At 51.0% G+C, this 12,628-nt stretch overlaps 1 protein-coding gene across 1 annotated transcript; it reads left to right on the forward strand.

Moving 5' to 3' along the window:
* Nucleotides 1-1,862: 1,862 nt before the first annotated feature.
* Optc (opticin) lies at nt 1,863-10,954 on the forward strand. Its single transcript, XM_036201830.1, is given in 8 exon segments — nt 1,863-1,977; nt 3,371-3,401; nt 3,437-3,677; nt 4,825-4,960; nt 6,639-6,797; nt 7,541-7,743; nt 10,320-10,415; nt 10,784-10,954. Coding segments are annotated over 8 exon segments (1,152 nt in total).
* The last annotated feature ends 1,674 nt before the right edge of the window (nt 10,955-12,628 follow it).

A 12,628-nucleotide genomic window follows, 5' to 3' on the forward strand; every position in this document is an offset into this window, starting at 1 on the left:
AGGGGTTCTCAGTCCTCAGCTGGGGATACCAAAAGGCAGGCGGGTCCCTGAACGTTCTGCGCCCCCCCCCCCCCCACCGCCCCACTGCCCACAACAGGGCAGCAGCGTCAGCCGGCCAGACTTCTGTGCACATGGCCTGCAGCCTCTGCTCCATGAGCATGACTCCTGTCTCTCCTAAAGGGCAGCGCTTGCCAGGCTCGCGGATTGGGGACAAAGCCCGCCCACCTGCCGCTTCCCACACAGGTCCACATTCCCGTCCACCAACGCCCCCAAAATCCATGGGAACGACCGCAGGCTTGCGAAGGCGGGAATAGAAGCTGGGAGAAAGTGTAGGATGAGTTTTGCCTCCGGGGATGGGGTTGGGGAAAGCGCGTGGGAGCCGGAGCATGCGCGGTACAGGGCTGGCTGCTCCTGCCTCGAAGTGCGGGGGCGGATGCTCAGGGGAAGTGGGTGACGGACAGCGGGAGTGTGGAGGGGGTGTGTCGCCGAGACTGGGGAGAAGGGTGGGAGCAGGTGGCAGGGGGAATGAATGAACATTCTCATCTGCATTCCTTGCAGGAACAATTGGCGTGGAGGGGGGAGGGGGCACGCTCTGGGCTGTCTGCAGGGACCAAGGGTCTTTGGAAGAAAAGAATGGAGGGGCAGGGCCAGCCAAAGGTGCCATTTGCTTTGAGGGCATCCACCTGGCTTGGGACTCTTATCTCCCTCCACCCAGCCGAGCTTCTGAAAGCTGTCACTCCCCAAATGGAGGGATCTCCAAGACAAAACAGCCTTGTTCTGCCAGGTGGCCTCTTGGGTTGCCGGAAGCCCCTTCTCTCCTTGGGGTCTGGCTATTAGGTGTGCCCACTCACCTGGCATCAAAAGCCAGGCATGGGTTTTGCCAAGGCCATCTGTTCTGAAGGCACAGAGTCAACAATGTTCTTAGGATTCCTGGGATGAGGCTGAAAGAAGATGAGCCTTGTGAACCTAGAAAACACTCAAAATGTGGTGCTGGCCTTGGCCGTGGGTGGCCTTGGACCAGTCACTTCCCCTTTTGGCCCTCTGTCTCCTCCTCTGCAGTAAGGGGTTTGAATAGATGCTCTTCACGGGGCCAGAGGAGAAAAGGAGGGAGTGGAGAACATCAGGGAAGAACCTGGGCAGCAGAATCAGGATGATATTCTCCAGCTCCTGCCCTCTGGGGATATCTGGGGCATATCCCAAGGAAAGATGGGACCCTTGGGAAGTGGGCGGGGGGGAGAGTTAAGTTCTGGCCAGAAGCTATGCACAATGGCACAATGCCTTGGGTTCTGTAAACCAAAAACCGGCTCCTGTCCTGGCCATTTCTTCCTATAGGAGATAGAGAACTTCCTGTCTTGTACTTGGTGGCCACTGAATTTGAAGTTGGTCTTCAAATTCTACCCAATTCCGTTTCCCTTTGCATGGCCAGAGCCCTAAATCACCTTCCTTAGTGATTTTGCTTAATATGATTCCCAGTGCTTTGTGGGTAGGGCTGGTTGGGGTGCCCCAGTCCAGACCCTTTTCTCTTTGGATTCCATCTATGACGTCAAGTCTCAACATTCCTGGGGGGGGAGGGGGCAGCAAGCTCCATCCCTCCAGAAAACCTCAGTTCAGCCTTCTGGAAAACTCCTAATCTGACTGACCAACCCCCAAAGACTAGAGAAGAAGGTGGTGTGGAGGGCCATGGTGTGTGTGTGTGTGTGTGTGTGTGTGTGTGTGTGTGTGTGTACAAAAAGAATTCTTGTTCATTAAGTGAAGAAATGGGATTGGGGACCCCCTGAGAAAACAGGAAGGAAACAGCAGGACATCTCAAAGAATGGGAAATCTAATTAGACATGTGGCTCCCTGGGCCAACTGCTTGATAGATGAGGGCGTGTCTAGCTGTCCCCTAGTCAGGCAGGCAGTCATCCTGTCCATCAGAGCCTTTCTCTCCTGGGAAGTTGCAGGGCCAGACGGATCCAAAAGCATCTAAAAGGTAAGGTCCAAGGCTGGAAGCCTCACACATACTGGCATGCAAAATAAAGGACAGAGTTGGGGCTAGGGCAGAAACCCGGCAGAAAGGATGGAGAGTCAAAGACTCGAATCAACGATGCTGGAAGAAGCTTCTGAGTGGTCGGCGAACTGCCTTGGGAATTTTTTAAAGAGCATTATTTTGGTTTGGAGTGGGGGCAAGGAACAAAGAGATACCACCTTTTACTACTGCTGGGGACTTACCCTGAGTCAGCTGAAATTAAGAAGAAACCTGTGAATGTGGCTTCAGGAGGTCGGTGTGATCAGATACATACTGGGTACAATGGTACAGGCACTTCAGTACCCATAGCACACAGGGTCCTCCACCTGTCTGCACAGATGTGAGGAAACTACACAGACGTCTGTGCTCATATGCACATCATATGCTTGAAGTTACCCATGTGCACACACATACGGGCATAGGTATGTCCATAGATAGCTGCCGAGTTTTCCTGATGGGAAAGCTTTCCCACAACCACACACAGACTCTCTGGTTTAAACATGCTTCTAAAGAGTTACATTTCTAAGTCTGTTTTATGAGCTAATGGCCTTTCTTTTACATTGTATGTCAAATTATAAGACTTGTCTCTAAATTAACTGGTTGCACTTAAAATGGGCTGGGCCTTATTCATTTCTACACCTCCAAAGGCAAGTCCAGAGCCTGTGAGTCAGTAGACACCCCTTAAATGTTTAAGTGATGCATTAATGAGTGATCTTAGAGTCACAAGTAGGGCTAGGGAGAGGGCTCTCTGAGTAGCCAGCTTGCCGAACATGCATGAAGCCTTGGGCTTGGCATCCAGCATCTCATACATCAGGCCTGATGGTGCACACCTGTAATCCCAGCACCTTGGAGGTGGAGGCAGGAAGGTCAGAAGTTCAAGGTCCTTCTCCACTACATAGCAAATTTGAGGCCAATGTCAGTTATATGAGACCCTATCACAAAAACAAAAACAAAAGGAAACAAAAATCTTTTTAGTGTGGTTTCTCTAAAGCTAATTTTTTTTTTTTGATGAAGAGTTTTATTCTGAATATGTGGTTGTTTGGTGGTTGTTTGTTAGAGAATATCTGTGCAAATGCACAAGTGTGTCCAGTGTGCAGGTGAGTGAACAGGGGACTTTTGTAAGCACGTCTGTGGTGAGATGAGTGAGCCAGCCTGTGGAAGCTGTCTGTGGGAGTCTGAGTGACTGATCCCCACACTGAGCTGCAGGGGGTGATGGCTAAAGAAGCCTCCAGACACTGGTCTGTAAGGAGCTGTAGTGTAACATGAAGATGCTGCGTAAGCTTGTGTGGTGGAGGGCCAGAGTGAGCAAGCATGCGGGTTGGAGGTTGGGTAACTGTAGGCCATTCCCACAGAGCACTGGAGAGCTCAGATCCCAGCCCTTCTACCACCTGCCCACGGGATCTACATCAACGGGATGGATACTTCTTTCCTCCCCCAGAACCCCATGAGGCTCCTGGTTTTCCTGAGTCTGCTGCCCCTGGTGCTGCATGAGGCTGGAACAGCTTCTCTCCCAGGGGAGAGGAAAAGAGAAGAGCATGGCGCTGAGGAGGGAGATGCTTATGAATTTCTGCATGCGGGGAACTATGCCCTGAGCCTAGAGGACTACGGTGACGTCATTGATCTGAGCAGCTATGAGGAACCTGCCGACTATGGGGACCAGATCTCCGAGGTGAAAGGACACAGCTGACTTGGATTCTGTGAAAGAAATGGGATTAGGCGCCAGCTCCCTTTCCACCTGCCCTATAGGACAAGTCTCTCAAGCCTTCAACTCTTTCTCTATACGATGCAAACTTGTGTGTGTGTGTGTGTGTGTGTGTGTGTGTGTGTGTGTGTGTGTGTGTTCATTAATACATGTACAAATGTTCAAGGAAGCCAAAGAACAGACATCCTTAGCTGTTGCTCCTCTGGAGCTGTCCATCTTCTTTTAAGACAGGATCTCTCACTGGTCCAGAGCTTGTCAAGTAAGCTGGGTTGGCTGGCCAGCAAGCCTCCCCAGCACTGAGATTATGAGCATTAATCACAGATCTGAAAAAAAGCAAACAAACAAAGGTTCAGGGGGATCAAATTCACGACCTCATCTTGCAAGGGAAGCACTTTCCAACAGGGTTAGCTTCCCAGGCATGAGGCACAAATTCTTATCCCTCCTTAGGAACTTGTCACTCACAGACTACTACAAAAAGAGGATACTAACATCCTCCATTGTCTTAGACCATGCGGCACACTGGGCAGGACCCCTCCCAGAAGGGGACATCATACATGCCTCCCATGTGCTCAAATCAGACCACGAGCCATGTCATGGAGTGACGGTCGACTGTGTCTTCATGTTCTCCCTAAAAAGGGGGAAATGCTAGCTTGTTGACTCACAGTCTGTCTTCCAGCCTGAAGTTCTCCCCAGCTCCCCTGTCCTCTACAAGGACTGACCTGTGCAGCATGGCACGTGAGCCCAGAAGCCTCTGCCCATTGTGATCTGACCAGGGTTGGGGTAGAGAAAAGAGTTGGCCAACCTGAACAATGCAGAGAGGCCGGGAGTGAGTACCAGCCTGGATGACCCAGAGATCCAGACATCAGCTCTGTGTTGGGACCTTCTGAGGACCTGACCCTCGCCCTCTCCTCTCTTAACTCAGTTTCCTTATTTGTGTATGGAAGATGCTAGATGCCATGCTCTCCAAGATCCCTTCCTTGCTCGCTCTTTCTGCTCCCTCTCCCTCCTCTGATTCCACATGTTTGAAACTTGGTCACTGAGGTTCCCAGAGGCCACAGTTAAGTCCTTCTCAGGCATAGACTGACCTATAGCATGCTTTGTGCTGTGTCTCCAGGCTAAAGTGGACAGCCTGACTCTTCCAACAAGAACTAGTCCCTCCCAGAGCACTGTGGTTCCAAAGACACCATCATCAAACCTCACAGTGACCAGGCCTACCACCACTGGCCTACTGAACTCCCAGGGCAATCATGGTAAGTCCATGCAATCAGACACAGTATACGTAGATCACAGACCAAGCAACCTCAAGCTAGCACCAGGCAGTTCTAAAGTGGGGTATGGCGAGGGCTTAGGCCAAGAAGTCCTGGGTCTGGATTAGCCTCAGCCAGCAGGAAAAGAAGGGCAGGTTGCCATGGTTAAAACAAGCACCACCACCACCATAAAGGGGAGTGGCTGGCTGTCCCTGATACGTTTGCATAAATGTTATGCACAAATTGAGTGGGATGCAAAGCAAGCAAGAACTCCTACACCCTATCAGAGCCACCCTACCTTAATTAACAGCATTCACTTGGGGAGCAGTTTGAGCGGTAATTAGATTAGAGATGATTAAAAGCCTGGAAAGGAGAATAAATAACTGTGGCTGTCGCTTGGCATGGGAGTAAATGAAGCGGTGACACCGACTTCAGCATCCGATTCACCTTTGTTAGCAGCCTTCCCCCAGTGCCTTCCTGGGGACTGGGGCACGGCATCCCTGCTTGCTGGGCATCGAAAACTGGGACCCAGGAGGAACACAGCTTATTCTGGACTCGCTGGCATGTGGTATCTTGTTCTCCTCTCGGATGCATGCCACCCAGCATGGACCTGGGGTACTGAGATCAGCTGAGGCGTTCCATGGGGAGTCCACCAACTCTCACAGCGCAGTCTCAGACTTGAAGAGGCCGTAAAGGGTCTCAGCTGGACCAGCATTTCTTGGCCTTGAGAAAAAGGGCACAGAACTTCTGTCCCCCGCCCCTGCTAACCCCTCCTGCTGCTCCATCTCTGGACTGTGAACTTTCTTCCAGTGCCTTCTGGATACAAGCCTTCCTCTCAGTAATCTCTGTGACTTGTGATAGCAAGTGACACTAACGTTGTTCAGCTGTCTGAATTTCTCGACCACTCTGTGCAGAGAGAGAGCACCGGGGCGGAGAACGGGGGAGGGATATTTCCCACTGGAAAATCAGGACGCTGATGACACATCCCAAGAGGAAATGGATGCCAGGCAGCCACTGTCCACTCCACCTTGGCTCTGCTGTGCTTCCGGGAGCCACATACATCATGAGTAATTCCTCTTCCTAAGACAGAGGCAGCGGCCATTGGCTTTTCCATATAATTCTGGCTCCCCTCCCATCTGCACTGTACCTTTTAGCACTAAAGAAGGGTCCTCTTGCCTGGCGGTGGTGGCGCATGCCTTTAATCCCAGCACTCGGGAGGCAGAGCCAGGCTGATCTCTGTGAGTTCAAGGCCAGCCTGGGCTACCAAGTGAGTTCCAGGAAAGGTGCAAAGCTACACAGAGAAACCCTGTCTCGAAAAACCAAAAAAAAAAAAAGGGGGGGGATCCTTTAGAAAAGAGACAGACAGAGGTCCTAGAATAGCCACATTACCTCAGGAGAACCTACAGAGGATCAGGGTCTGATGAAAGCACCAATGGGACTTGCCCTGGGTGGTAGTGAGGTGGAGTCCTCTTATAGGCCAGTGCTGAGTGACAGGCTGAGATCAACGATGAGTGTTGTCTGGGTGCATTGTGCTGGGTGGTTCTAAGCAAAAACCCATAAGTAATCTAAAAGCCACAGATGCCCATAGCTTGGGCATCCACGGAAGCAAAAACCACTGGCCACGGAGGCTGAAGGGAGTCTTACCAGAGATGTCCCTCTGTTCTGTCTTCTACCTGGCCAGGTCTGCCTACCTGCCTGGTCTGCGTGTGCCTTGGCTCTTCCGTGTACTGTGAGGACGCAGACCTCGAGAGCATTCCTCCCCTTCCCCGGATGACCACCTACCTGTATGCTCGCTTCAACCACATCAGCCACATCCAGGCTGGAGACTTCAAAGGGCTGAGTGAGTTCTGCTTCGAGAAAAGTTGATGATGGTAAGGCAGAGGGGACTGCCAGGACACAGACATGAGCTCACAGGCTGTCAAAGGGACAGACGCCCCAATCCTTCTAAATCCTTAAGAGTTTAAGGTGGTAGCAGTAGCCAGTTCTTCTCATGAAGGATCTGGGGCATGGGAACGGAAGCGATGTTCAAGGCAACATTTCCAGAATGTTCCAGAAACTGCCCCTGTTAGGCTGTGGCCTAGGCCCCCTTAAACCTCCCCTCTCTGTGGTCCTGATGCTATTCAAAGGGCTGTTTGCTGTTTCTTTGTTTTGCTAATTCATGCCATATTCCCTGCTCCTGGGGGAGGCCTGGGCTTGCCTCCAGCTTCTACCTTGCATTGCTGGTAGCCTTTCCGTCCTAGGTGTCTTCTATGTAAACTGAGTTGTGCAGGGGGGTTGGGGAGGGTGAATGCAGGAGTTCCTGAACTTGTTAGTCCTTGTCTTGAGGTGGAGGTGGGGCTCTTTTAAGGTAGGTAACTGCCACAGAACCGAAGCTCTGGAGAAAGCTGTTGAGGAATGTCATAGTTTTTGAAGGAGAGCTGATATAGCCTTGTTGCTTGTGGTTTAGACCTGATGCAGGAGGTGAGCTAGTTAGAACTCCCTAGAGAAGCGTGGAGCAAGGCTTGGAGGGCAAGCATGTCCCACAGGGGGCAGCAGAAATGCATGTTCCAGGCTCACCCTTTGTTCTCTCCCGACATCCTTCAGCAAAGCTGAAAAGGATTGACCTCTCTAGCAACTCCATCTCCTCCATCCACAATGATGCCTTCCGCCTGCTGCCTGCCCTGCAGGAGCTGATCCTCCCCGAGAACCAGCTGGCAGCTCTGCCTGTGCTGCCCAGTGGCATTGAGTTCCTGGATGTCCGCCTGAATAGGCTGCAGAGCTCAGGGATACAGCCCGAGGCCTTCGTGGTGAGTCAGGACCTCAGTCTTCCACACAACACCCCCACACCCATGTACCCTGACCTCACAGTGATTCATGCTCAAGCCTGATCTGGGGCCTCAGAATCAAGTCCTATGTTTTCCTATTTATGGTTCACTAAAGATTCTTCTTCAGAAAAGGGTGTTTTATATCATGCCATCATGGTAGCCTCTGTAGCCTGAGTGAATGGGAAACACAGTGCCTCAGGATCCTGCTAGTGGGGACAAAACCCAGGAAGCCAATACCAGCAACTGTTGCATGCCTCTGTAGTGTGGGTCTTTTTCTATGCATCTGCTCCACTCACTCTGTCTGTACCAGACCTGCTCACCCCAGACCTGCTCACTCCAGACCTGCTCACCCCAGACATGCTCACCCCAGACATACTCACCCCAGACATACTCACCCCAGACATGCTCACCCCAGACATGCTCACCCCAGACATGCTCACCCCAGACATGCTCACCCCAGACATACTCACCCCAGACATGCTCACCCCAGATATGCTCACCCCAGACCTGCTCACCCCAGACATGCTCACCCCAGACCTGCTCACCCCAGACATGCTCACCCCAGACATGCTCACCCCAGACCTGCTCACTCCAGATATGCTCACCCCAGACATACTCACCCCAGACATGCTCACCCCAGACATGCTCACCCCAGACATGCTCACCCCAGACATGCTCACCCCAGACATGCTCAACCCAGACTGCTCACCCAAGACTGCTCACCCCAGACATGCTTACCCATTCTGCCTTTGAAAACTCTACTTTGTCTGTGGTGCTGACCCCGACTCTAACTCCTACATATCATCCTAATGGTTTTGAAATCTACCACCATGTAACTGGTCACTGTCTATGGTCAGATTCTTGAGACACAATCTGGTGGGTTACTGGCCAGATTTGATGGAAAAAAATTAAGGTATTAGACACAAATACGATCCTGCGGGGCTGCCCAAGGAACAGACTGGCAAGAGTCCAGGATGCCTTCCACTGAGACAAGGAGAGAGTCCCAAGACTGACACCACCCAGCATGCTGGCTGCAGAACTAAGAAGAGCTTTCAAAGCCCAGTTGCTCATGCGCAGCCTCTCTGTCTCTCTCGAGCACAGTGCAACCACATGACAACATTTCTATCAGTTCTGGACTACAGGCACAGTGGGGGCCCCCTAAGTCTGAGTCATCTAGTAACTTCATAGCCCTCTTGGTTTGTGTAAGTGACTTCGCAATGACACATTTCTCAGAACGCATCCCTGTCCTTAAGCAATGCTCAATTAGTGGCAGGCTCCATTTTGCAAACCAAGTCATATGTAGAGGCATCAAATAAAGTAAAAATGGTAGTATCCATATAGCCATTTGCATCTGTTCTATTATATTTTGTTATATATGATATATATTCATAGACAAGGGTCTTGTTGTCCCCTTCCCTCAGCTCCTGAGTACTGGGAAGAACAATGGAGCATCACCATGCTCATCAAGAGCCGGGTGCTTGCTCTGTGGCTACTCTCTTCACAAACTTCTTCCCCCCTGTGCCCCCAGTATGCTGTGTGTTGTAGGCCTCCAGAGGGTACAGAGAACGGTATCCATACCACTGGCTGGTGGGATGCAGACCCTGCATACATTAGTTTCTCAGCTGTGCAGGAAATGCTGGCATTGTCTGAACAGGGAGGTCCCTGGCTGTTCCAGCCCTCACAAACAGCCTGACTGTTTCCATATTAGGAGGTGCTTCTCTGCCCTCACTCAGGCCTATTTTCTTGGTCCAGAAAAGGCAGGGGCTTTGGAGCCAAAGAACCTGAGCTCATTGAGTGAGTCACCTCCGCTCTTGTTCCCTTGTCTGCAGAACGAGGGTGATAATGCCCACTTGACACAGATTGAAACAGCCTTTGCACAGATCACAGGATGATCCAATGCAGGTAGCAGCTGCTCCCTTAAGTGGTAGCTTATGCCACACTGTTCTCTGAGCCCCCTGCAGGCCGATCTCTTCCTATCTGATCTGCCAGTGTTGTTATACTCATATGCTCCGTGTGCTGTGTGCCTTGGGTTCGGTTCTGCCACCCTGGCATCCTCTGAGCATGCTCCCCATAGCCACTCTGAGTGGAGCATTTGGGAGACTTTTCACTGAGACTGAGCTGAAATGTCCCCTGGTCCTTCCTTCTACCTGTTCCTGCCTTCATCTGCTCCTCCCAGCCAGCACTAACAGCTCCTTTATGCTCCCCAGCTGCCAGCACTCAGTGACAGCAGCTTTCTTTTGCCATCCAAATGGAGTTAGTATCTGTAAGCTCCTTAAAGAGCCAGCATCCTTAGCTGGGCTTGGTGGTGCACATAGGATGCAGGATGAAGTAGGAAGACCACAAGATTGAGGCCAACCTGGGCTATATAGGGAATTCTAGACCAGCCTGAGATAGAAAGTAAGATTCTGAAGAGGGAGGGGAGACAGAGAGGCCCAGAGACATACAGAAAGAGACAGACAGACAGAGACAACCCCACCCCACAGGTGGGACCAACGTGATGCTGGCCTCCTGGAGCACCTCTTCATGACCCATAAGTCTCCTTCACTTGTGTCCCGCAGGCCCTGGAGAAGCTTCAGTTTCTCTATCTGTCAGACAACCTGCTGGACTCCATCCCTGGGCCTTTGCCCCTGAGCCTGCGTTCCCTGCACCTGCAGGTAAGGAGCCTTGACAGACCAAAGGCCAAAGGTAGTGAGTAGGGAGGGAGGCAGATAACGAATTCTGGGCAGTGAGGACAAGCATGGTCCATACAAATGATGTTCTCCACTCCTTTTTGAAACACTTCCTTCCCTTACATGTCAGTATTTCACCTGCTTCTGTATCCTCATTTTACCAACCCCCTGTCTCTTCTTGTCCCCTTAGGGCCTCCTGCCTGCTTCTCCCATCTCTAATGTCTTCCCTCTCTCTCTCTTCACCCTCCACAAGCATCCTCTTCTCCTCTCCTGTATGGCCACAGCTCTACCTGCTTCTGATTCTCCAGCTGCATGGGAGGCTGTGAGCCTTCAGTGTCTGCTGGTCCTTCCAGAATAACATGATCGAGACCATGGGTAGAGACGCCTTCTGTGACACCGGGGAACACAGACAGGAGCGCCGGCAGCTAGAAGACATCCGCCTGGACGGGAACCCGATCAATCTGAGCCTTTTCCCAGAGGTCTATTTCTGCCTGCCGAGGCTCCCTGTGGGCCGCTTCACCTAGATGCCAGAGGTCCTCTCGACCCAGGTACACTGCTCCGAGGCTCACTGAGGGAGCATTGGCTTCCTCACCTAAAGGCTGATCTGTAGTCCAAATGCCAGGCAGCCTGTGAGCTGCAGTTGCAAAATTTTATAACAGAGAGACAGAGACAGAGAGACAAAGAGGAACAGAGAGAGACAGAGACAGAGAAACAGAGAGAGAGATCACCTCCAGCCACCGAATTTGCGTTTTCTCCCTTCTCTTTCCTTACACCTTATGGTTCCTGACACAGAGAGGAGCCGCAGTCTTTTCCACACTCTCCATACCTGTCTTCCCACACAGAATTCCAGGACAGCCATGAAAGGAAGATGAGGAAGAGGAGGCGGCAGAGCAGGGCTTAAAGGGGAGGGTGGGAAAGAAGAAATGTTCGTGTGCTGGAGCCTCATCTTAACTGGCTGGTAGGCTGACAAGACTGATAATTACATTTTCCAGAATTTTGCAGTTCAGTTGTTAAACACAGCCATTATGAAAAATTAAATTACATAACCTCGCAGTTAAATATATTATACCGAAAACAACCTGGACGAACACTCAAACTTCGTCACTTCCCAGTGACTTTACCCTATGTTGAAGTTATTTATGTCCACGGTAGCTTCATGGTAGACATTCCAGACAATGGAATGCTTCAGGCAATCCTCCCCACTCTTTGGGTGACATTGTGTTGGGAGTTTAAAGCTGGCCATAGTGGGATATTTACATCATGGAAATCTATGAATGTTGTAAATCAGGTGTGTGTGTGTGCGTGGGTGTGTTTGTGTGTGTGTGTGTGTGAGAGAGAGAGAGACAGACAGACAGACAGATAGACACACACACACACACACACACACACACAGACAAAAATATGTGTCTCTGTGTGAGTGTATGTGTGAGAGAGAATTATATGTGTGTTTCTGTGTATGTCTGTGTGTCCATATATGTATGTGTATGTGTATGTGTTGAGATCTAGCTGTTAAAAACTTACCAGCACAGGCTGGAGAAATGGCTCAGAGGTTAAGAGCACTGGCTGCTCTTCCAGAGGACCCAGGTTCAATTCCTAGCACCTACATGGCAGCTCACAACTGTCTGTAACTCCAGTTCCAGGGCATCTGACACCATCACACCAATGCACATAAAATAAAGTTAAATAAATTATTTTTAAAAAAAAAACTTGCCAGGCAGTGGTGGCACACGCCTGTAATCCCACCACTCAGGAGGCAGGGGCAACTGGATCTCTGTGAGTTCGAGGCCAGCCTGGTCTACAGTGATAGTCCAGGACAGGCTCCAAAGCTACAGAGAAACCCTGTCTTGAAAAAACAAAAAAACAAAAACAAACAAAAACCTTGCCAGCATACCACTGAGGACAACGAATTATGTTGAAAACTAGTCCTCTGTGACCCTACACTACCCAGTGGCTGCTGAGTACAGTCCCTGTGGTACAGTCCTTTGTTTCTTGCTTTTCCTAGGTTCTCCTGCTCCAGCTGGAGGGAACCATCCCCAGCGAGGGACAACGAACCTGCAAGTCCTCTGGCTGGGCCTCACCTCTTCCCTGCCTCTGCCTCAGCCTCCTGGTCTCTGGCCACTGATTTCCATCCTTTCTGGTTGCTCCTGCATGTGCAGCCAGCAGAGGGCAGCCTTGTGCAAAGATAAATAAATAAATAG

The sequence above is a fragment of the Onychomys torridus genome, chromosome 11, assembly GCF_903995425.1.
Source record: "Onychomys torridus chromosome 11, mOncTor1.1, whole genome shotgun sequence".
Classification (NCBI taxonomy): Eukaryota; Metazoa; Chordata; class Mammalia; order Rodentia; family Cricetidae; genus Onychomys; species Onychomys torridus.